The sequence below is a fragment of the Mytilus californianus genome, unplaced genomic scaffold (assembly GCF_021869535.1).
Source record: "Mytilus californianus isolate M0D057914Y unplaced genomic scaffold, xbMytCali1.0.p SCAF_5, whole genome shotgun sequence".
NCBI lineage: Eukaryota > Metazoa > Mollusca > Bivalvia > Mytilida > Mytilidae > Mytilus > Mytilus californianus.
The window spans coordinates 38,134,749-38,161,554 of NW_026262701.1; the positions used below are offsets into that span (position 1 = coordinate 38,134,749).

Below are 26,806 nucleotides of genomic sequence, written 5' to 3' on the forward strand. Positions count from 1 at the left end.
TTACTTGGGGCATATTTATATCATTCAACATATATAGACATAAAAAAAGTACAAGGGACTTGAAAAACTGAACAAGAAATTCATAATTCTTTATTTTAAAACAGATTTATTATTAGAGGACAATGTTTGGGATATAATGCTCAGATGAAATGCTATGAAAAAGAACAACTTATTTGAAAATAGAGTGTGAAGATATGCATACAAAACATAACATAAAATGATGGACTTTTAGGATCAAAATGACAAAATATTCAATGGTTCCCTATCCTGAAGAAAATAACATTACTCAGAAGCACCACTTAATGTCGAAAGATAAATCTGTCACATTTTTATAAGATTTTGATGATTTTAGAATACACTTAAGAGGTAATTTTACTCATAAAATATTTTGATAATGTTAAAAAATTATCTGACAAAATATACATGTAACACAACAAAATGAAAAAACAAAACAAACAAAATACACTGGCTATGTATTGAATATTGTAAAATAACACTTATTACAATAGAATTGAATAAAAAGGTCTTTGAATTGAATATATAGCATTGTAATAAAACACATCAGGGGATAAAAAATCAAAGCGCGAAAGCGCTGTAAAGGCAGTTAATTACAGGTTGTGTGTATTTTTAGTCCAGTTATATCATTATCTTGCATAGTACATTGTACTTATCAGAGGTGGCTTTCAGTATTTAAGATTTAGAGTTCTCTAATGATATTGAACAAGTTTTATGAATGTCATATTCTGAGCACTATATGAAGGAGATTGTTCTCACTTGTTTATGAACTAGTGCATTATGTCCAGTTTGTACCTTTTTTATCTATGTTTATAGTCAAATACTGTTTAAAATAGTTTGGCATTTTCTTTTAAGTAATAAGTAAATGTTATCAACTGTATTTTATTCAACTTTGCAAATGTGGTTTGTTACTGGTAAGTACAATGTATGGATGATAGTTGTTTCATTGGCAATCATAACACATCTCCTTATTTATATAATGATCTATATTCAACGACCTCAGGTACAAAAAAAATGTATGTAACTAAACTATGATGGGAAACCTTTGACTTCTTTCTTTAATATAAACTTTTGATTTGGTACCATAGAACTATGTAGAATAAATGTACATTGCAACATGTCAACTCTTTCAATGACAATACTTTTTTTAGAAACTATAACTCCAAGCAAAATTATATTTCCAAGTATAAAGTAATTTATGAATGAAACAAGAGTGCACACGCTGAAATGTCTCGCCTTCTTTACTAATCATTGATATTATGTTGATAGTCCTAAATATAAAGCTTTATTACAACTGTCACATAAACTTAACATTAACCAAGTAAACTAAACATTGACCAATGAACCAAGAAAATGAGGTCAAGGTCAGATGAACCATGCTAGGCAGGCATGTACAGCTAACAATTCTTCCATACAACAAATATAGTTGACCTATTGCTTATAGTTTAAGAAAAACAGACCAAAACACAAAAACTTAAAACTGAGCAATGAACCTTGAAAATGAGGTCAAGGTAAAAAAAAACCTACGTGACTGACATATAGATCATAAAATATTTCCATACACCAAATATAGTTGAACTATTGCATATAGTATTAGAAAAAAAGACAAAACTCAAAAACTTAACTTTGACCACTGAACCGTGAAAATGAGGTCAAGGTCAGATGACACCTGCCAGCTAGACATGTACACCTTACAATCATTCCATACACCAAATATAGTAGACCTATTGCATACAGTATAAGAAAAACAGACCAAAACACAAAAACTTAACTATAACCACTGAACCATGAAAATGAGGTCAAGATCAGATGACACCTGCCAGTTGGACATGTACACCTTACAGTCCTTCCATGCACCGAATATACTAGACCTATTGCTTATAGTATCTGAGATATGGACTTGACCACCAAAACTTAACCTTGTTCACTGATCCATGAAATGAGGTCGAGGTCAAGTGAAAACTGTCTGACGGGCATGAGGACCTTGCAAGGTATGCACATACCAAATATAGTTATCCTATTACTTATAATAAGAGAGAATTCAACATTACAAAAAATCTTAACTTTTTTTTCAAGTAGTCGCTGAACCATGAAAATGAGGTCAAGGACATTGGACATGTGACTGACGGAAACTTCGTAACATGAGGCATCCATATACAAAGTATGAAGCATCCAGACCTTCCACCTTCTAAAATATAAAGCTTTTAAGAAGTTAGCTAACACCACCGCCGGATCACTATCCCTATGTCGAGCTTTCTGCGACAAAAGTCGCAGGCTCGACAAAAAGGAGTTCTTAATTAAGTAATAAACTGATTCGCTGAGCGCAGCTGGATACACCCACAGAGGTCCAACCCTGAACAGTTGGGGCAAAAATGGACACAATATTCAAGCTTGATACAGGTCTGAATTTGGATTGTAATTAAATATTTGACATATTATAGTTTCTGAATAAATGTAGTCAAAGAACTTGAAATCGGTTATATGAATTGAATTTATATTCAATTAAAGATTTCTTGCTGTTGTGCAATACACTGTGCTGTTGCGCAATACTTAATAAATCTGTTGCCAGACTATAAACAAATAAAGTTCAATTTCTTCTCAATGTCATATTTGAAATTTATGAAAATCAATAGGGAGATTACATCAATAGCTATAAATAATTCACCAAAGTTTCATGCGAACTGCTTAAAGCATTTTTGAGTTGTTGTCCAAAAACTGGAAAATCCCCCCCTTTTTAATGAATAAAACCCCATAACTCAATAATGTAAAATCTAAAATTTATAAAATTCTAAAGGGAGCTTACGGATTGATAATTTAGTCTTAGATGCAAGATTTTTTTATCAGTTGTTTGTGGCTTTAAACTAGCTGTCAGTAAATGCGAGTACTCTCAGATCTGTACTTAGTGTCTTTTTGTTGTTTGGATGTACAACTACACGGCCACGTCCACTTGTATTTGTATTTATCCATCTGATGAGTTAAGCCTCTTTCAACTGATTTTTATAGTTCGCTCTTATATTGTACTGTTACACCACTGTCCCAGGTTAGGGGGTGGGTTGGGATCCCGCGAACATGTTTAACCCCGCCACATTCTGTATGTACATGTATGTGCCTGTCCCAAGTCAGGAGCCTGTAATTCAGTGGTTGTCGTTTGTTTATGTGTTGCATATTTGTTATTCGTTCATTTTTTGTACATAAATTAGGCCGTTAGTTTTCTTGTTTGAATTGTTTTACATTGTCATTTCGGGGCCTTTTATAGCTCACTGTGCGGTATGTGCTTTGCTCATTGTTGAAGGCCGTACTGTGACCTATAGCTGTTAATTTCTGTGTCATTTGGTCTCTTGTGGAGAGTTGTCTCATTGGCAATCATACCACATCTTCTTTTTTATATTTACATCAACAGATATAAACAATTCACCAAAGTCAAGGTGAGACAACAAAACTTAGTTGTAAGATCTCTGAAATTTTTTACACGGTACAAGTTTTTCTAATTGTTGGAGATTGTATGGTGACACTACCACCTGTAACTGCTTAACCCATTTCTTATGCACTTTGGTTCGATAAACTCACTGAATATCATACCACATCTCCTTATTTTTATATGCATTACAATTTACATGTGCATGTAATTGTAAATAATATTTATATATATATATCAGAACAAATTTCATTGCGTCACTTTTATTTATGCATCCTTTGGCACAATACAAGTTCTAAAATTACACAACATAAAACAACTAAATGTTATTTCAGATGAAAGTTTTGTTTCAGTTCCATTCATAGGATTTATTAGAATTTTGTATGTTTTGCCAAGTCCAATAATTAGCTCTATGTGCACGTGTTAATTGGAGACTTTTCTATCCCGTATAAGAGTTTTGGAACTAATTCTGTTTCTTTTTTTGAAAAAAGTGAGCAAACAAATCTTGCACATTTAAACCTTTGTCTGCCATCACACTGTCACCTGGATCACATAATTGAACTATTCTACATCTTTTAACTATTTCACAGTCACTGGTACAACCAACATATGCATTAGAGACATAGTTGACTAAACCACCAGGTGTCGAACATACAAGTATTTTCAGTGTTTCTGTTTTTATATGATGAAAAGGTTGCCTGAGCTCTAGGAGCTTTAGGTTTTATCACGGGATATTCTGTGCTGTCAATAATAATCCAAGTTGTAGGAAACTTTAATTCTAAAATGGATGGCGAAAAATACCTGACTAAACCACTAAATGGCCAAGTGTTAGCCTCACGCCACTGTTTAGACATAAAAACAATCCATGTTTACACAATATTCTTAACACTAGTTTCAATCTAGAATCTAGACAGTTCAAAGTTGGTTGTATAATGCATCAATTTCATCAAAGTCATAAAAAAACTGATTTTCAAATGACACCCTATCAATTTGAAAATATATGCATCTCAAACAATGTGCTGTTGGACCAAGTGTGGTCAAAACAAATAAAAATTTAGTATACAACTCTAAACCGGTATAAAAATGCATGGCTGTGTCACGTGTCTGCATTTCAAAATTCTCTGCTGAAAATATAAGCATTGATGGTGTTTGCGTAATTCCATCTGTGAAGCTCAACATTAGGTCGGCAGTTGGTGGTGGACAGTCATAAATCCTGTCTGCAGTATGAATTACTTCTTCAGGAAAACCAACTTTACAATCAAAACTTTCCTCTAGATTTCTACTACAATATTCATCAAGTTTAGTTCTTTTGTTTTCACAGGAAACTGCCCTGATTTTTCTTTTTGCGGAGGATTCAGTCTCTTGCTTGGTCCAGGAAAATAGGCTGGGATTGGCAGTAGACTTAAGTCTCTGTATGGTGGGTTTGTGCCCTGAAAAAGGTTATAAAACATTAGTTTTTTGATAATTAAATGAACTTCCATTAGCAATGCATACTTTGTACAGAAGCAAGTTAACTCGTACCATTGTAAACTCATACCACGTAAACTCGTACCAACGTAAACTCGTACCACTGGGAAGTCATACCAATCAGAACTTGTACCACTGCAAACATGTACCATTAAAAATATATTCAAAAATACGAAAGTTTTATGATTTTTTTTTTGGTAAACTAAATAAAAAAAGTTGAATTACTTGAATTTTATACTAGATTTTAATGAAAACTTAAACAAAAATACGAATGTTTTATGATCATTTTTTTTTTAAGCTTTATACAAAAAATTAAAATATCTTTGAAATTTATACCAGATTTTAATGAAAACTTAGACAAAAATACAAATGTAATTTCTTAATTACCATGCTAATAAATATATTGAATTCCTTTGATTGTGTGATTATTGGTTGATTATTAACTAATCAACTTGGTTTTTTTATCTTTAACTAATCAACTTGTATAATCATATAAGCATGGTCATATTCTGCTGAAATGTGCTGATTATTGTATAAAAATAAATTTCATACTTTCTAACTGTTGGTCATAAACAATTTTAAACCTTTAAAACACAATCAATAAATTCTTTCATTAAATAAAATTCCTTTTAGAAACAATAGAAAAATACCCAAATCTATTCAATGTTACTGATTTGGAATGATTAAAAATTAAATCAAATAGTTGTCAGCAAAAGTTTAAAAAAGAGTCTATTCAAGGGAGACAACAAAGCCAATCTGCCACGGTTTTCTCTATCCAATTAGACAAGGAAAATTAGCTACAAATTGGTTATTGGAATTTCAAATTATATACATTTTACAGACTTAAGAGGTATTGAGTGAAATTAAAGTATATATTCATCATTAAACACCATTTGAATGCATTTAAATAAGTTGGTACGAGTTTACAATGGTATGAATTTACCGTGGTACGAGTTAGCAGTGGTACGAGTTTGCATTGGAACGAGTTTTTGTTTAGTGGTACGAGTTGACATTGGTACGAGTTACAATGGTACGAGATAACTATAATTCCTTTGTACTCGTAACCTGGCAAAATATTAACTAGATTTATTCATTACAATCTGGATAAAACTATGTTAGCCTGATTCAATGTACATCAAAATGTATGTTATGTAAATCCAAAGGACAAACAATGAGAGACGTATGCAACAAACATACATTGTTTGTACCTAAATAACTATAATATAGATGAGAGTATGTCATTGTTTTGTTCCTGTTAACATTGTCATTGATATTTTTCAAGAAAGTCTATGAGGCATAGCTTATGCATTCCTGTCATTACTACATAAGCATAATTACTGCTAAAATAATTCTCAGTATGATATACCTCTTGTAAGAAATCATTATAATTGTAGCAAGCACCAAAAAATCTCAAACAGATCACATTGAATCGTAATCCAAAAAATTATGACGTCTTTCTTGAATTAACCACCCCCTTTTATTCTAAAAGTTAAAACGATAATTGCGGTTGTAAACTGACTTTGGTTTATTCGCATGGCGATTACATATATAACTATATATTTTAAATAGAAAATAGAGTTTTACCATGAATAGTTTCCTGCACGTAGTCTTTTTCAGTAAAATGTGCCTTGCAAACAACAGCTGATTGAGATGGACTCCACGATTTCATCGTGTTCTCGTCCAATCTGCGTATGGGCCATGGCGTTGATCCAACTTTTCCTTCTTTTTAAGTCATTTGGAAATGCATGTCCTCCTCTTAAATGACATCCAGGTACACAACAAGAAGTACTTGGCATCGTTAATTAAAAATGCAACTGTAATAGTTGCACAGTGCAGAAACCGGAAGTTGAAGTACAGGATCGGCTACCACGGCGCCACCTATTCAGGAACGATAATTTGCTACTTTATATAACTGCGAAATAACAATAACGTTAGACGGGTTCGCGTGCATAAACAGAAATGCGCCTTAAATTGTATAATATAATTCATGTTCAGTCGACCTTTAATTATTATATCAACGACTGAAATGATTTATAAACATCTAGATTGCAGATAACACTCGAAATTAACCCGACCTCTTTCCACACGGAATTCAAATAATTCTAGTTTGTCAATCGGTAGACTGCTTATAATGTAAAATACAAATATATCAAAAGTTTTTAAAACTAACAAAACACAATGATCGTTTCTCTATTTCCCAATGTAAATGAAATGAGACAAAAAACATTTTATACCACAATTAGAAGAGGAGAGAATCAACATTTTCCGGATCTACTTGGAGCTAAATGACCCCCCACGTAGATAAGTTGGATATCGCGGAAAGAAATATTAACACGGCAACTAGAAAGGCATTAAAGCACTGCCTTTAAAAATTCAGATCTTTAACACATACAACTAACAACTGTTTTAATCCTTCAATTATAACAGTTCCCTTTTAAAAGATATTTACAATTCAATTTTTCACAAAGAAACTTATAAACAAAACTTATTGTGAATAACATAACAAATTCTTAACAGAACAATTGGTTGAAATTTAAGTAAAAATAAAAATAGAAATAACCAGCTGTAACAGTGAATGCATAAAACATTCAAATTATAAATACATGAATGAAAACAAAACAATAAATCAATTATATGTGGTTTAAACATTTCTTTTAAAACTGATAACAGCTGCATGTATTTATCATTTACTCGTTTTGACAGAACAAATCTGTATTCAAATTTTTTGGTACCTTAAAGGGGCATTAGCTGTCAAATGCATGTTCACCAATTAAACCAAAATTCTCATACTCAATTTATGATATACTAAAACGCATATATATAGTCAAATGCGTTTTGTTAAAATATACTTTTTCACTTTTTTGGTCTTTTGGAAAATGTTGTTTGTGCTGTATTTAGACCCCTCTACCAAGAAATTTGTTTTGCATGCACACGTATAAAAATTGCGGTTTTTATCCAACGCAATCATAGGTTTGAACGTTGATTTCAATTTAGACTTGTATATATATATATATATATATATATATATATATATATATATAAAGTCAAAAACAATCTACCATTACCATGGACTTGTTTTAAGGAATAATCACTTCAAGCGTATCATAGACAAGGCACCATCTTATTATCCATCGAGATGACCTCTGTAGAAAGTCATATAACCCCAAATAAATGTAAATGTAAATAGACAGACAAGTACATTCCATTATATAATGACTATTTTCTTTGTATGTTTGATTTCATGTTAAAGATAAAAAAAAAATTGTTTTACCTGTATAAGAATGATTTTTTATGGTCGGATCGGTCAATAAAATGGTTATTCATAATGTCTCCCTTGTTTTACTTTTCAATGTTGACATACTTTTCTTTTTAATATATGAACATGCTGACCACATGTGCAACCGATCTCCACTAAAGGTCAAATTAAAAGTTGCATGAATATGGATTCAAATGAGGTTGAATTATTGACTTGAAGGCCAATGAGTTATCAGCTATGGTTTCGAACTTATTTTGACCAAATTAAATCAAACTGACTGCTAATAGTGAAATATTATTCCTATTTTCAGCTTTTATAAATATTTGAAGAAAAAAAATCATATTATAATTTGTTGCCTAATTGGTAGCTAATGCCTCTTTAACTGTATATGCTAAGGTATAATAGTAGTTCAAAATAATTTGTTTCACTTTCAATTTACAGTAAATCATAGTCTTAATGTTATAAGATATGTAAATAAAATGCTTCGCTGAGCGCAACCTGATACGACCGCAGAGGTCGAACCCTGAACAGTTGGGGCAAATTTGGACACAATATTCAAGCTTGATACTGTTTGAATTTGGATTGTGATAAAATTTTTGACATAGAATAGGTTTCTGACACAAAATAAATGTGGTCAAAGATCTTATAAATCCATTGCGCAATACTGTGCAATTGAAGATTTCTTCTTGAAACTTTTCAAAATTCGAAATTTTAAAAATTTTGAAAGAAAATATGAATCCCTTAAAAAAATCCCCCCCCCCAACTTTTTGAAACCCCCCTTGGAGCAATAACCCCAAACTCAATCCCAGCCTTCCCTTTGTTATATGGAACCTTGTGGTACAATGTCAGAGAGATCCATACACTTACACACAAGTTATTGTCTGGAAACTAGAAAAATGCTTGTTTTTGGCCCCTTTTTGGCTCTTAATTCCTAGACTGTTGGGCCCATATCCCCTAAATGAATCCCAACCTTCTACTTGTGGTATTAAACATTGTGGTACAATTTCAGAGTAATCGAAATACTTATACACAAGATATCCTGAAACTAGAAAAATGCTTGTTTTGGGCCCCTTTTTGGGCCCCTAATTCCTAAACGGTTAGGACCATCATTCCCAAAATCAATCCCAACCTTCCTTTTGTAATAATGAACCTTCTTTAAAAATTTCATAGAGATCCATTCACTTAAATTAAAGTTATTGTCCGGAAACTAATGTGTCTTCGAACGACAATGCAGACAACGACGACATCATACCATTATACGATCCCAAAAATTTTTTGCTGTTGTATAAAAAACAAAAGTAAACAAAACAGCAACCAGACATCACAAAGAAACTGCACCATGTATATTATATAGTCATATGTTACTATCAATCACTGCCTTTTAACCATTATAGCAAGTACACAAAATAAAATTACATTCTTCATACTTGACAATTTCAATGCTGATTTTTCATGAATAATTACAATTAAATACCCATTACTGCTTTCAATTAATAAAACATTATCAAAAACAACATATTTGAGAAATTATACTTATATCAAAACTTTCTTTTGTTTCATTCCAATCACTTAAACATATTTACAATACATAATTTGTTTTATATAATTAGAACTTGATCATACAGTAATCCTTTGTGGACTAACATATTCAGAGACAATTGCAGACACCTGCATTTGATAAAGTACCTCATGTCTGGAAGACCCTTTATCTGACACCCTCCCCTAAAATAATTTTTCACTTATACTAATAACTTAATGCGAAATCAATCACTTGACCCGATCCTCCTTACAAATATGTATGCAAGAGCCCCTCAGATAGCTTTGTCTAAAACAAGCCTAAAAGTGACGTAAAAAGATGTGCTTGTCTATAGATTTGATACATACACTGTACGTATACCTCCAATAATAGGGGGTTTTACACTGGGTGGCAGAAAGCTTATAAAACACTACTATTGCATGATAGTTGATTTCAAATTTTAAATGAACCCTGTTCCTTTAAATTTTTCTAAAGACCAAACTGATTTTATGATTTTTGATAGTTTTGTTTCAGACATTCATTTATTCAACACAAAAACAGATTAAAAATTCAAATTTAATTATTAGTCATAGCTGTCTGATTTTTTTGTTAATAGTAAATTTATGTTGAAATTATCCCTTACATCATTTTAAATGAAGGTAAGTATTTTTATACAATGTCTGAATCACTGCAAAACTTAACATACCTAACAACCTTTTGGCTGCGTTTTACTTGGAATTCAAAATTATACTCAAATTAACAAGTGCAACTGCTTCAGCCTGACAAACAGGTAATTACAAGGTACATTTCATGAAGTTTCTTGTTTGATAGCATAGGCAGGTCCAGGGGAGGGGGGGGGGCCTCGGCCCCCCTTTTTGTGGGAAAAAATTGGTTAAATATAGGGAATCACTGAAGAATGACTGTAGCAGGCCCCCTCTTATGGCAGTCAGTGGGCCCCCCTTATAAAAAGTTCTGGATCTGCCACTGATAGTTGCCAACTTTTTGCAGCGTCACTCTTATTAGGAATATAATTGACAAATATCAACTGGTCAATTTTAACATTAACTAACTAGTCCATGTAAATACCTCAAATCACATAATGAAAAATTGTTATCTTCAAATAGTGGTCTTTGGATTTATGCAAAATATACATTAATAAGACTGAATGTTGAATCATAGTTTAAGATTTTTTAGATCTTATACACCTCTGATATTAAAATCATCTATTTCAGATCTTATACAAGCTTGATATCAAATTTATCTGTTCATCTTATACACGCTTGATATCAAATTCGTCTATTTCATCTTCAATAATTTCATCCTCATTGTCATCTTCATGTTTTCCTTCAAATTGTTTTATCACTGCTTCTTTATCCACAAGTTCTTCTATTATACTTTCTTCCTTCACAACCTCCTTTACGTTCTCCTCCTCTCCCTCATCATCACCCTCCTCGTCTGGACAAACGCGACATTTTGGTTTGTTAAGACCATAATTAATACATGCGGTACCAATACATTGACAGCATCCATGTTCATGAAACCATCTGTATCGGGATGCTCCCATAGATTGGCAAGACATTTTACATCGTTTTAATGACAGACAGTCAGACATGAAAGCTACAGTACAATTGTCGTCTTTATTGCCTTGCTGAATAATACTTTTTCTGTTGTGGTCTTTTTCTGCAGCACCTTCAATACGAACAAAGAATAAATGTAAAATAATTCAAAATAACTTTGTGGTCTTAATTCCATACAGTGCACCAAATTAGTTGAATACATATGCATAAAAACATAGTCACACACACACACATGAGAAATGAATAGTTAAGACAAACTAGAAATAAACATTCAAAAGCTGCTCCAAAAATTTCCTTGTTTTAGTTACACTATATACAAGGTGATTGGACGTGCTGCTGGAATAGGTCACATTTTCCAGCTTGAATATGTGAAAAGGCGGGGAAAACTATAAGAAATATATGATAAGGCTAATAAAGTTTTCTTTACTTGTTATATGAAAAGCCCTGTAACTTTATTGGTGTTATGGCTGTGTTTTTATCCACAAATTTCCCTTCTTTTGACACTTTGATATTCCATTTTTCCAACACACCACACACGAAACCCAACCAATATGGGAAAAGGTTACATTTTTACCTATGCAATATATGAAAAGGAATACATTTTTAAAATCTAAATAATATGAAAAGGGTGGGGTAACAGAACCCCAGCGGCACCCCCTATCAATTAAGTATTGAAGTGCCCCCCCACCCCCCACCCCCAGATTGGTGTCTAGAAAAACTTAAACCACAGACTACCTAAATGATTAAGATGTCCACTATAGATGATAGTTTGTCAGGCCTTTGTAACTTTTCTTGCATGCTAAACAATCATCAAAATAAAGCCTATTTAAATTTAATTAAATTTAATAATGGGTTAAAATTTTGTTATAATGTTACATACCAATTTGAGTTATCATAAGACTTGAACAAATTTATACTAAATGATGAAAAATCTATAAGTTGTCTCATCTTTAACAGGCTTATAAATAAAGACGAGAAGAAAAACAAAGTATTGAATCCCACAATCATGTTATAAATGATATATTATTCTGTAACAGATTTGGCTAGACTTCTCTTCCTTAACATATTTTGATTGCCTTATAATTTGTTTTGATTTGTCATGTGTCCAGACTTCAAAAGGATTGGTCCAGATCAAACTTATCAACCCACAATCATATAAACAAAATACCTGAACAATACATTACCACAAAAATCTGTGGTTAAGAAGACATATCTATGTCAATCATTTCATCTTAATAAACCATTTTTTTATCCCTGTACAAAACACAATATGAAAACCAATTTCACCTCCACAGTACCCCATCTTGTTTGGCAATCAACATTTTGACTGATGTTTATTACAGAAACAAATTAAAGGTATTTATAGGTGAGCACCTGGTAACTTTGAAATTTACTAATTTCTATAACCCAGGTGCAGTATTTTAACTCAGAGGGTCTGTAAGGGGATGTGAGCCAAAAAATGTGAAGAATTTTCAACAATACATGTGTGTACCAGACAGAAACATTTGTGCAAACTAATTTATTATAGATCAATGATTACCTTGTAAAGTGATTGATAACAATCAATCACTTTGAGTAACACATAATGTATTTGGGAGGTAATATTCCTGTCTTACATACATTTGTACTGTTCAGTTTTTTTAATTTTTATTGACAAGTTTTAAAACATATTTAAAGTGCTCCTTAAGAGATAACTTGTAGTACTAATGAGTACATTGTAAAACATAATAGTTACCATGGTTACTGGGAAATATTCAAAGTAGTTTTGCAAAATATTTGACAAATACTGACAATACTAATTAGAGGCATGTTTCATTTTAATGTAAACATGGTAAAAGAAAAGATGTATGGAAATGGAAACCTGATTTCTTTGGTTACTTAAAAACCAGGAAAATTTTTGATAATGAACCGAATAAAATTTCATTGTTCTTCAAACTGGTCTCATTTTCAATTGGCCATTTATTTTCATTATACTTTATGTTTAAATGCCAGATTCAATTGGTTAATACACAGCGACATTCTTATCTTCCACATGGTTTAGCAGAGAAACAATTGTTTTAATGCTACCTCCTTGTGCAGAGCAATCAATAATCAATCACTGGAAAAGGCAATAATTTAAATTTAAAAGAAAAAGATCTTTAATCTTAATTAAGTTTAAAGACAATAATAACAAAAACATTCAGTATCCATTAACAATGTTTTCTCCGTGTAACAAGATGCTCTATCAACCTCTCAGCTATGTTTTATTTATATGCAATTCTTAGCACATTTTTCTCTCGCTCATAAATGCCTAGGAACCCTCTTAAGTTTTTTTTTTTACACTGTCAATTTACAATATCCACACTGCAAATGTATTTAATCAATAATTTTAGAATCTAGAATAACATTGATTATAAAAATAAGAAGATGTGGTACATGTATGATTGCCAATGAGACAACTTTCCACAAGAGACCAAATAACAGACATTTAAGTACATTTTGTAACTGGATTAAAGCCATTCAAAAAAAGATGGTCCAGACACAAATGTGCTATAATTTTGTATGTAAAGTTAAAAAAAAATGTTTTTCTTAATTTTCAAGCCACCTTCCATTGCAAATCAACCACTGTATTTTTTTTCTTTTCCTAATTTCTACCCTTCAATGTTTTGTACTTAAGATAAATAAAAAGAAGAATGTGCCTGAGGACACGAATGCCCCAGCTCAAGCTTGCTTATAATATGTGAAAATACTTTTGATACAGATGGAAAGATGGACAGACGGAACGTCAAGGTAACACTAATGCCCCTTTGCCGAGCAGCATAAAAATATGAAATTATATACTGTGGTTCCATTATTGTTTATTTTCTTTGATTTTGTAAGAATTTTTGAAGGAAAAGATGAATTTAAATGTTTAACAAAGTATAAATTGTCTATAGGCTTGTATGCAAACTTTTATAAAACCATGAAATCAAATATTTACAAAAATTGGTACCAACGAAAATTAATGAATCCACAGTAGTAATGGAAGTTTCTATATCAAAGCACGAGTGATACAAATTTAGTAGGAAAGTTACATTTTGTTTTTTCTGTTTCTTCCTGAATTTGTGTCAGTCATGCTTTAATATAACATCAGTATACTATATTTTAATGTTGTTAGCCTTATCCTTTAGTCAAAGAGCAATTTTTTTCAAATAACAGTCCTTAAGCACTTTCAGCTCGCTGACTTTCTTTCATATGTACCAGTTTTAGCAAAGTTTTAATCTTTATTTTAATAAAGTAGTTCATATATTAAATGTTAATCCACAACAAGAAGGAAAATATTTATGATTGGGGAAAAAAAAACATTATAAAAGAGGATAGTTATCTTCGATAAACTGTTAACACAGAGATGTCTCTAGCCTGTATGCAATTTTGATATTAAAGTGCAAATGTTGAAATTAAAATGGCAATACTAAGTTACTAACTTAGCTAATGAACATGATGAACAATAACTGAAGGTGCAGGGCCAAATAATCACTGTGGAAATAAGATAAGCCAATGCTAATACAACTTCATACCAAATATCACTGACTTAAATGATTCCTTATACATGTTATAAACTGACATCATCACAAACTTTAACATGTCAAAAGACCATGACAGAGGGGGCGGGGCAAAATTATCCCCATGTAATGAGATGTGCCAATACTGATACAACTGCATACTAGATTTCATTGACCTACCACTAGTGGGTCCTTTTAGATGATTTAATCACAAAGTAAGTTGAGGACACAGCCGACGCCACCAAAAACAGCATTCCTAAGTCTTGCATTCACAACTACATAGAGGCAAGACAAAAATTATCAATCTTTTTTGATATATATGATTTTTTTTCAAATAGACCAATTATATGATTATCATAAATGTTTATAATTGGTGCTTGCCTTAGTCATGAACTTTACAAAATAAACACTAAGTTGTGTTCTATCCAATGAAACGATCATAGCTTACTATAAAGCATGTGTTGGTTTTTTTGCCTATTGTTACAAGCTTTAATTATAACAGTGACCTGAAATTGTTCACATCTAAGTGCTTTGGTCTATTATAATAATAGTTGTATTATTGCCAATCATATATCACATAACAAATTTTATAATAAGAGAATTGGGACAATATTCCTTCTATACAGTCACTGACATATTGTTGAGATGAGTTAAATTGCAAAATGAACTTTTCAATTGGCAAGACAGTTTTTAGCAAAATTCGACGTGAATGTTTGAAAATTATCAGGAGTGTTCACTGTTCTCCCAAAAAATTTCATGTAGCAAACTGGCTAACAGAGATTTTTATACGCCTGCAAAAAAATTTTGCAGTCGTATATTGGTATGACGTTGTTGTCATTGTCGTCGTCCGAAGACACATTGGTTTTCGCACTCTAACTTTAGTTTAAGTGAATGGATCTCTATGAAATTTTACCATAAGGTTCAATACCACAAAAGGAAGGTTGGGATTGATTTTGGGGGTTATGGTACCAACAGATAATGAATTAGGGGCCAAAAAGTGGCCAAAAATAAGCATTTTTGTAACTTCCAGACATAACTTGTGTGTTAGTGTATGGATCTCTCTGACATTATACCACAAAGTTCCATATCACAAAGGGAATGCTCGGATTGATTTTGGGGGTAATTGCCTCAAATTTTAGGAATTAGGGGGAAAAAACAAGCATTTTTCTAGTTTCAGGACAATAACTTGTGTTCAAGTGTATGGATCTCTCTGAAATTGTACTGCAAGGTACCATACCACAAAGGGAAGGCTGGGATTGTTTTGGGGGTAATTGCCTCAAAATTTTAGGAATTAGGGGCAAAAAACAAGCATTTTTCTAGTTTCAGGACAATAACCTGTGTGTAAGTGTATGGATCTTTATGAAATTGTACTACAACATGTACAAGGTTCCATATCACAAAGGAAAAGCTGGGTTTGAGTTTGGGGGTAATTGCCCTAAACGTTTAGGAATTTGAGGCCAAAAAGGGGCCAAAAAAAAAGCATTTTTCTAGTTTCCAGACAATAACTTGTGTTCAAGTGTATGGATCTCTCTGAAATAGTACTGCAAGGTACCATACCACAAAGGAAAGGCTGGGATTGAGTTTGGGGGCGATGAATCATAAGGGGGTTCAAAAAATTGGGGGGGGGGGGGGGGATTTTTTTTCCCCTTTTTTTCTTTAAAATTTTCCATTTGAAATTGGTTATTTCTGATTTATATATAAAAGCAAATAATAATGATATGGTTTGAATAGGTAAATTAAAAAATTTTAAGTTCTTAGACCACATTCATTCTGTGTCAGAAACCTATGCTGTGTCAAATATTTAATCACAATCCAAATTCAGTGCTGTATCAAGCTTGAATGTTGTGTCCATACTTGCCCCAACTGTTCAGGGTTCGACCTCTGCGGTTGTATCAAGCTGTGCCCAGTGGAGCATTTTATTAAAATAACATATATATGGTTCCTAGAAATTATAACATCATATCCATAACAAAATCCATTAGAAAATCATTTCAGATAGCGTCACATTCAAGCAATATACAATGTAACATCACATTATAATATCATGATGCTAAAAAGCCAGAATAATACTGTAAATTCAGAAATTATTGCGAGGTTTTTATTAATGCGAATAATGCGACTGGGTGAATATCGCAATAATAAGAACTCGCATTCTGATATCTGATACATGTATCTGTATACAGATTTTCCTGCAATCGCAATAATTAATCTCGCATTTTTGTCCATTCTTCAAAAATCGCAATAATAAATGTACGCAATAATTTCTGAACTTAAAGTAATGCATACAAATGTGACCAGCAAAATATCTTGTTTCAAATTAATCACAAAACAGTTTCAAGTTACTAAGACAAGAAATGGACAGAATTTAATAATAAAATCCCACCTATCTTGAAATACATGTACAGTGTCATATAATTGCTTTTCTCTTTGTCATTTAAACTCTGGTTAAAGTTGTCTCATTAGCAATGATACATCATCTCCTTATTTTTATATACATGTACAAAAGAACTCCTAACATCTACCAAAAACAACATGATTTTAAGGACAAACATTTTAGTCCCAGCCAAGTCAATATCATATTGAGGAACCAAGAATTATTAATGAAAAAACGCTGCTAACAAGAACAGACTTTGTGGATGGTACCTGGTGTATTGGAGAAGTTTTACTGTATTTTTAGTCCTGACAGATGTTTTGTAACAACATATATGTACTTATCAGATTCACTTCTTGCATAAAACATTGTATATATGAATCACAGTGACACCTGTATGGGTAACCTATTGTGTTGTTTTTTTCTTTTAGATAAAGAATAAAGTTTGAAATTTGTATAATATTCGTACACAAAAAAATTATTTCTCATTTATTGTACTTTCAGTCAGGGGTACTACTTGTACAAGTAATTTTTATTTACTTGAAAAGGTAATATTAATATACTTATATAAGTAAATTTGTAGGATACTTATACAACATGTACAAGTGTATTTTATTTACTTGTATAGGTAAAAAAAATTGGCTTAGTTATGTCCCTTAGACATTCAGACTTTTTTACTTGTATAAGTGAAAAAGCCATCCTATCATCTTTTCTTGAATTCTTATGACTTCTTTGCTCTAATAGAATTTTAAATTGTCTGTCCTTTGCAGATGTCTTAACTAATCATTTAAGTGTAATTTCATGGACAATGAAAATCTCATTTGTCTGTTATCTTCAGAACACTGCTCATTTACAAGCCCCATAATAGCAATTTTTGAAGGCCTTGCCAAATACTTAAGATCTTTGCCTTTGCGCAATCAGTTTCTTTGTTGAATTAATGAGATGAAACATTGAACTCTAATAAAAAACAAGAAATGATTGTAACAGGATGCTGTTACGAAGTCTCCCAAACGAAGCTCCCATAATTCGTAATTCCCAGGGTCGTCTGACATTGGGCAAAGTCCAGTGAAAATTGGTTTGGTAAAGTTATATGCATTAGTGATGCCTGGGGACTAACCCTGTATATCATTCAAATCATCTTGCCACTTACAAGAACCCTTGGGGACTGACCCTATAAGTCATTCAAATGTTCGAGACATGATGAACAGGAATATATATGGTTTAGGGGTGGGGATCTCGACCATTTACAAGATATTAGAACACAGGGGGTGGGGGGAACCCCTGGGGACCGATCCTATACGTCATTCAAATGTTCAAGACATGACGAACAGGAATATATATGGTTTAGGGGTGGGGATCTCGACCATTTACAAGATACTAGAACTTTCTCAAATGGCAGGGGGTGGGGGATGACCCCTGGGGACTAACCCTGTATATCATTCAAACCATCTTTGCATGACAAACCAGAATATATATGGTTTAGGGGTGGGGATCTTGACCACTTACAAGATATTAGAACATAGGGGGTGGGGGGAACCCCTGGGGACTGATCCTATACGTCATTCAAATGTTCGAGACATGACGAACAGGAATATATATGGTTTAGGGGTGGGGATCTCGACCATTTACAAGATATTAGAACTTTCTCAAATGGCAGGGGGTGGGGGATGACCCCTGGGGACTAACCCTGTTTATCATTCAAACCATCTTAGCATGACAAACCAGAATATATATGGTTTAGGGGTGGGGATCTTGACCACTTACAAGATATTAGAACTTTCTTAAATGGCAGGGGGTAGGGGTGACCCCTGGGGACTGACCCTGTATTTCATTTGATTTGCTTTATAATGACAAACAAGAATATATATGGTTTAGGGGTGGGGATCTCAACCATTTACAAGATATTAGAACTTTTTCAAATGGCAGGGGGTCGGGATGACCCCTGGGGACTAACCCTGTATATCATTCAAACCTTCTTAGCATGACAAACCAGAATATATATGGTTTAGGGGTGGGGATCTTGACCACTTACAAGGTATTAGAACTTTCTTAAATGGCAGGGGGTGGGGGTGACCCCTGGGGACTAACCCTGTATTTCATTTAATGTGCTTTATCATTTAGAACATTTTCAATTAAAAAGATTGTGTCTATCACAAACGGTTTTCAATTTATAATCATTTGAAAATTTAAAAAAATAAGTTCCCATAGGGTTCTATAGTAAAACCCTCCTTTCTTTTTGCCCCTCAAAGTACCCCTTTATAAACCCTATTGCACAAACAAAACCCTGATTGCACCACTAGACATGTTAGTCTAACATATTGTGAAACCCTAAGTTAATCTGACAAGCGGTTTTGGAGAACGGGTGCGGACAAGTTCAAATTTAAAAGTGGCGGAAGAGGAAGAGGAAGAAGAATAATAATAATAATAAGAACTGAGCAAAAACAATAAGTCTTCCCAAACTTCGTTTGGGAGACTTAATTATGAGCTAACCTTGGAAAAATCATTAAAGGCAAGTTTTTACATCTCAAAACTTAAGAATTTTTATGGGATTGTAAAAAAAATTTACTTATACAAGTGAATTTTTAAGAAAATTAAGGGGAGATTATTCAAACATTATAATTAACTTATATAAGTATATTTTTTTTACTTATAAATAAAGATTACTTGTACAAGTAGTACCCCTGACTGACTTTAACAAATGTCTCAACATGAAATATATGTCATATTAACCAATGAACATGTACCTTTTATTGTTATTCTAAATGTATGCCACATTAACTAATGAACATGTTACTTTTATTGCTATTTTAAATGAACATTTGACATTCCCATCATTATTTTTTAGTTTTATAACATATTTATTTATTAATTATATTCTCGTACATCACTTTTCCTGGTTCCCCATTAAACCACATATCTAACATTTATGGTTATTATATCTTTTTGTATAAATTATACATTATACCTTCCTAAAAAGTGACAGATCCAATATACATGATATATAAACATTTATTTTCAGCTTAGTATTCTACTAAGTATTTTGTCATTTTCCTGTTCTTATTTTCAAGGGACATTAGCTATGAATAGACAAAAAAATTGGAACAGTCAAATAATAATTGTTTTTAAGCAGTCAGTTTGGTTAACTTTCGCCAAAATAAGCTCAAAAACATTGCCGATGTATTAATGGCTTGCAAGTCAATAATTCACCCTCATTTGAATCTGTATTCATGCGACGTTTGATTTAACCTTTTTTTGTGAAGGGCTGTGAATGTGTTCTAATGTCAGCTGGTAAAGTGAAACTAAGGAAGGCAGTAACAGGAAGACTGATTTTGTTTATTGATTCGACCAACAAATAAATATTTTTTACAGACCTGTTATAAATAATTGATTTACATTTCATTTACATGATTTTATCTATAAAATGACATCAAACAGACATAAGAAATTTGACCTTTAAACTGTTGCACATGCTTACTTGTCTATTTGTAATTATGGTTACAAATCAATTTATATTTATAATTATAAAGGGGTCATATGCCCAAAAACAGTTTTCCTAGATCATATCCATAGTTAAATAGATGGCATCCAGTCAGGAATAAAATTTGATACTTTATAACGATCCAAGACATTTTGTATTGTTTTCTATGGAACTTAAGTTCTGAATTATATTTTAGTATATATAAATCAAAATAAATTTGACAGTTTGAATAATACATTAAATTATAATGTAAAATATCAAATGCTCTTGATGGGTCTTTAAAGAACTGGTACATGCAGGTATTAACAGTTATCACGATTATACTGTACATAAAGAGCCATTAGCTGCCAAATGTAAGCCCACCATATTTATTCAAACTCTCAAATTTGTTTTTATATAACTGAATATATACTAAAATGTAGTTCAGAACAATAAATATCAAAAACAAAATTATTTAGAATTACCAGTAGAATTATTACTGGTAATTGATTTCTACCCCAGATGCACAGAAATCTCTGCAGTCAAAAAAGAACATTTTAATTGAAGTTTGGTACTTTCATGTACATGATCATGATGATGTACATATGAATTGTTTCATATTTTTCATGTCAGGGCCTTTTATAGCCGACTGTAAGGTATGGGTTTTTCTCATTGTTGAAGGCCGTATGGTTGCCTGTAATTGCTTACATCTACTTTATTTGAACTTTGGTGAATAGTTTTCTTATTGGCAATCATACCTCATCTCCTTATTTTTATATAATATATGCATATGCAAAATCTTTCAATATTACTTTACGTATCAAAACAGAAGATGTGGTATGGTACATATATACTAATCTTTCTTTTTAAATTCTTATTTGTGCTGAAGATAACAAAAAGTTTACAATAAAATTCCCCTATTGACACCTCAATAAAAATACAAATATTTCATTCATAACATAGTACAATACTACAAACTCTAATTGCTTTAAAGTAGTGAATTATGTCTCTTACCTGAGTGACATATCACTGACACCTGTGTTAACTTATCTGATCTTATTTGACTTTTTTGACCTCCACCTGGCTTTAGGTTCCACAAAAGTTGTTAAAGCAGTAAATTCAAAAGTGACTATATAAAAGACCATTCTTATCACAAAATCTGATAAAATCGTACCAGGGTATAGAACAAAAGATATTTATGTACCAAAGTACAATGTGTGTTTGTTAAATACTGTCAATTAGTACTATTAAATAAGGTGTGGTTAATGTTTGGGATATTACACATGCATTGGCAATCCAGCACAGCTTTTACAGTTTGGGCTGTACCTCTATTGTATGAGAAATTATACAAACTGAGACTTTCATGATCCTGCTTTAAGTGAAAAAGCTTACCACTTTTTTTTAAAACTGTACCTTCAAGTATGTTTCATAAAAATTTTGCCAGTGTACATGTATTACTGGGAAATTTGGGATTGAACCATTTCATTCACCATGTTCACAGGGATGTTGGAATAGCCAGTCAAATCATCAGGAATTTGGGAACTAATTATATTATCATACGGGAACAGACACCTTATTTTCACAAGAATTCTGGATATGGCTTTTATTTTCTCTGGAATTTGGGATGGGACCCCTCCTACCCTCCCCTTTAGTTACAACAAACTTATAATCTTCAAAATTCTGTAAGTTAGATCTTACCAAAATTGACATCTAACATTCCATGACCAGGTTTAAAATAAAGTGCATCGTAATGTGCAGGATATGTATATGTCGTCCATCTCATTTCCTTGTCTTTCTCCTCTGTCAATACATCAAACAGCTCTGGTATTGGAGCTTTCAATTCTTCTATAGTACTAGTTAAGTGTAGACCTTCTTCTGGGTCAGGTGCTGGACACATTCCTGAAGTAGTATTTTTTTTTTTGCATGGTGAATATGCATAGATATACATATATATGTTGTGAACAAATTATAATTTGTACATACCTTTCGTTTAATTTATCAGTATTCTTTCATCTTGTGATGCAAGTTTGTCTTCAATATATAACCAGCTTAATATTTTACTCACAGATTTACAAAAATATTTATGCTTCATCACTACATTATCTTTTTTGCCATAAAGCTTTGGATGAGTAAGATTTTATTTAAGTTATTTTGCCTAAAGTACAAGATTTTTGGTGCCCTAAATTATCTTATATTATATAATAATGTCCTTACATGTACTTGTATAAAATCTTTGTATCAGTGTAGCATGTACATGTATATATATGTACATGAAAAATGTGACAGTAAAGAGTGAAATAAAAGACTATGTGCTTGTTTTATCAAAATGTTTTAAGAAATTACTTGGTTTAATAGCAAAATACTGATAACATGTGCAAAAATTCTATACAAATTATATCATGTATATAATTTCCACAAAATTTCAACCTTTTCACAGCACACTATTTGGAAACTTTTTTTTCCATTCCTTATCAAACTACATATGTATGAGTCTTTTACCATAATGGTTATGTTGGACTACATGTAGTCTAGAAATCAAAGACAATTTTAAATACCCAATTAGCACAGTACATTGTGTATGAGTATGTAAGTTATGTTCACTGTTTTAAAAGATTCCTGAGAAATATCATTAATATACAATACATGGTAGATGTCATTCTGAATTTTTCCTTCAAATGTTTTGTATCCTCATTCATGTTGTCATTTCTTTCAAAGGGCATTCAAACACATGTAGGAATTCCCAACACATGACCCACACTCTTTATTATGTAGACAAAATGAACAAATCAACACATGAGCAACACACCATGCACACTGTGTACAATATTAACAAACTTAGAATTAAATTACCAACAAACTATGAAGAAGTTACAAAAAACTTTATGTACAATGTTTATATAAAAGTTAAACTTACCAACACATGAGCAGCACTCTGTGTACAATGTTGACAAGCACATATTACAGTCCTTACAACAGGAACAGTTTCTTATGTCTGTCATGTCACAATCACATGATTTGATCAACATACATTTACTGACGATACTGACACACAATGCTTCATTACATCCTTCAGATACATCCAAAGAACACCACAACACTAGAAGTCCAAAAATATACAAACGCATGGTTGTTGGTGTATTCTGTAAAAGAAAATTTTTTTTAATTAAATATACAGGGTTCTTCATGTTCTTGTTAAGAGGCATACATGTGTTGTAGACACATGATTTTCTGTCTGGATGTGCCATACAGGAACCCTGATATATAAATGTATAAATATAACTTCCATGTAATGTAGTTTTGGACCAGAATCTAAATGTCAACAAATACAATGTAGCCATAAAACTAATGGACTTCTGATTCCAGGCTTTAATAGTTTGTTACAGGGTAAATTAACATATGTGTTCAAGCTCACCTCTTCCATATTTAATATACATGTATGGTCCTAGGAAGGCATACAACAACAGAACAATATATCAAAACAGACTTCAATTTTGGCTTATGAGATACCTGTAGCTGTATTCATTTACACCATGCACATCTCCTTATTTTATATTTTACAATAGACTATTTTCATATTACCGACTTTTGACTCCGGATTATATAATTTGTCTACTGGTTACCTTAAGCTTGGACATCATGGTACTCGGTCAAGTAAGAGCAGCCAAAATAAGTAAAATCAAACATATAATCAGTGTAATTTGAGGGGAAAGTTTACTGTTTTCCGAGTAATTGTAGTGAAAAAAAATATTAACCAGGTAATTTCCCCCCCAAAATTGTACCGATTGAAAGCTTGGTTTTACTTCTTTAGCTTGCTCTTACCTGACTTGGTACAATGATGTCCAAGGTAACCAGTCGACAAATTATATAATCCGTAGTCAAAAGTCGGTAATATGAAAATAGTTTATTGTTTCAGTAACCATCTGCAGTCAATGTTCAACTCTGCAAATAGCACAGTTGCAGTATAAAACATATAAAAAGGAATACTTAGGAAAGTGGGAAAGTTGACAAATGCATCCATTTAAAAGGAACATTAAATTGTCAATAGCACAGATTTTTGGGCCACCAGTAACAAATTATTTGTTTGATGTTGTCTACCAATGCCTTAAAGGGTTGGCATGGTTGGGTACAATGTACAAGTAGGTAGGTAGGGATTTTTTTTTTTTTTGCCAACAACATAAGCTACCATGTTTTACACAAGAATACGACAATCAAGCAGGAAAACATCTATAAAAAAAAATTAAAATGATTTGTGTCATAAAATTTTTCGTGTAGGCTGCTTTTCAGGTGGGTACTGGTAAGTAGGCAACATCAAACAATTTAAATTTTATTTTTGGCATTGAAAGATTTTATTTACACACTTGAATAATCAGTAAAAATTGGTATACAATGTAAATATCAAAAAGAAAACTGTTGAACCTTTCACCATTATTTATGATATTATGTTGATCAAACATCAATATATGTGTTACTAAGCAACAACATTTCAATTTTTAAGTAAAATTGTGGATACATTGTAAATTAATTGCTTTGCTGAGCGCAGCTGGATACAACTGCAGAGGTCCAACCCTGAACAGTTGGGGCAAAAATGGACGCAATATTGGCGCTTGATACAGGTCTGAATTTGGATTGTAATTAAATATTTGACACATAAAAGGTTTCTGACACAGAATAACTGTAGTCAAAGAACTTAGAATTGGTTATATCAGTCTTCACAATAGACTTTTGAATCTAAAGGCCCCAAGCTGAAGTTCAAGAAAATTTTGGTTAGATTATATTGGCCTGTGGAGATGATTTTTACAGGCCCAACAGAAATTTTACAAGCCTGGGCTGGTAGGCCTGTGGTTGAGTGCAAAGACTGTTATATGATTTGAATTTACTTGGTGTAAATATGGTAAATTAGATACAACTGTCATCCAATTAAACGTCCACATAGGTGTATCTAACGTCCACATAGGTGTATCTAATATATGTTGTATACAAATAATATAAACTCTGATGGGATTTTAGAACAGATGCTGATAAACATATAAAACATAGACAATGCTGGTTGGTAATTCCTTTCGTCCAGTAAGTCTGTTCTATCAACATGTTTAATGTCATGTCAACAAAATGAATGAACTTATCCGATGAATGAAATTACCAGAGTTGTCCTGCTGAGGGTATAATATGTAGTATAGATATGATAAGGTAACCCTGTGTGACAAATAATTTTCACTCATTTAGCATTTTAATTTTTAGGTAAAGAGAAATTTATTTTATCATGTTCATAATAGAATGTTAATTTCCAAACTTATCTATTAACATGTTCAATGATCAATCTTGAACACAATCCAAATATGTGTTTCTATATCATGTATATACCCTAAAAACACACATTTTCTTTGAATTATTTGTATGTTTCTTTCACACAAACAGAAAACAGCAACTGAGTAAGCAAGGCCGAATGAAATCTAATTTAATCAGATTTCAAACATTGAAATAGATTCAAAGCTTAAAATAATGTCTACGTTAATTTAACTTACCTTTTATAATTTAAGCTCACATATTCACAGAGAAACAACTAATGTTTTTGTATGTCAAGCGATAAAACGAACGGCTAATAAGAAATCTCAGTGTTTAAAACGCTTATTCACTATCAGTGGGGTGTTTGAATTTTGGGGCACCTCAGGGTCTTGGAAAAGAGAACCCAACGCATTAATTTCATATGAAAATTATGGGACGAAAGGAGAAAATTTTCCAAAGATATATTTATAATAATATTTTATTCGAAAGAAATACAGCTTATAGAATTTACATATACAAATATGATAGCATCATTGATTTATTACGAGTTTTACAATTACAAACAGTTTGAATCATTGAATCATCAACAAATTATATTTATATTAATATATAAAGAAATATGAGCATTATATCATGAATAACGAATTTTATCAGCTAGATAAAGGTATTTACTTGGATTGTTCAGCTCTTTAATGTTATGAACAGACAATAATTGATTTGACTGTCAAAACAGAGATTTGAAGGACAATTATACGTTTGACTTTGTACTTTATATCTGGGAATAGTATCCAGTTCATATCAAAAAATTGTATACGATAAACTTTCCAATTGCACTTGGTTTAAAATGTCAACCAAAAAAAAAAAAATATTTCAGGCCTGCAAATTGAACCATATTTCGACAGCAAATTTCTGTATTTAAGATAAAATA

The 26,806-nt window shown here is 32.0% G+C and overlaps 2 protein-coding genes across 2 annotated transcripts in view; both read right to left on the reverse strand.

Annotated features, from left to right (window-relative positions):
- The window catches only part of LOC127701844 (uncharacterized), a 347,060-nt gene that overhangs the window by 55,129 nt on the left and 265,125 nt on the right, over positions 1 to 26,806 (reverse strand). The window lies entirely within an intron of this gene.
- LOC127701852 (twisted gastrulation protein homolog 1-B-like) lies at positions 10,536 to 26,201 on the reverse strand. The gene is made up of 4 exons (XM_052205830.1): positions 26,118 to 26,201; positions 23,510 to 23,735; positions 22,294 to 22,494; positions 10,536 to 11,358 (listed from the first exon to the last, which is right to left on the reverse strand). The coding sequence occupies exons 2-4, from the start codon at positions 23,718 to 23,720 to the stop codon at positions 10,940 to 10,942; spliced, it is 831 nt and encodes a 276-aa protein (XP_052061790.1). The 5' UTR covers positions 23,721 to 23,735; positions 26,118 to 26,201; the 3' UTR covers positions 10,536 to 10,939.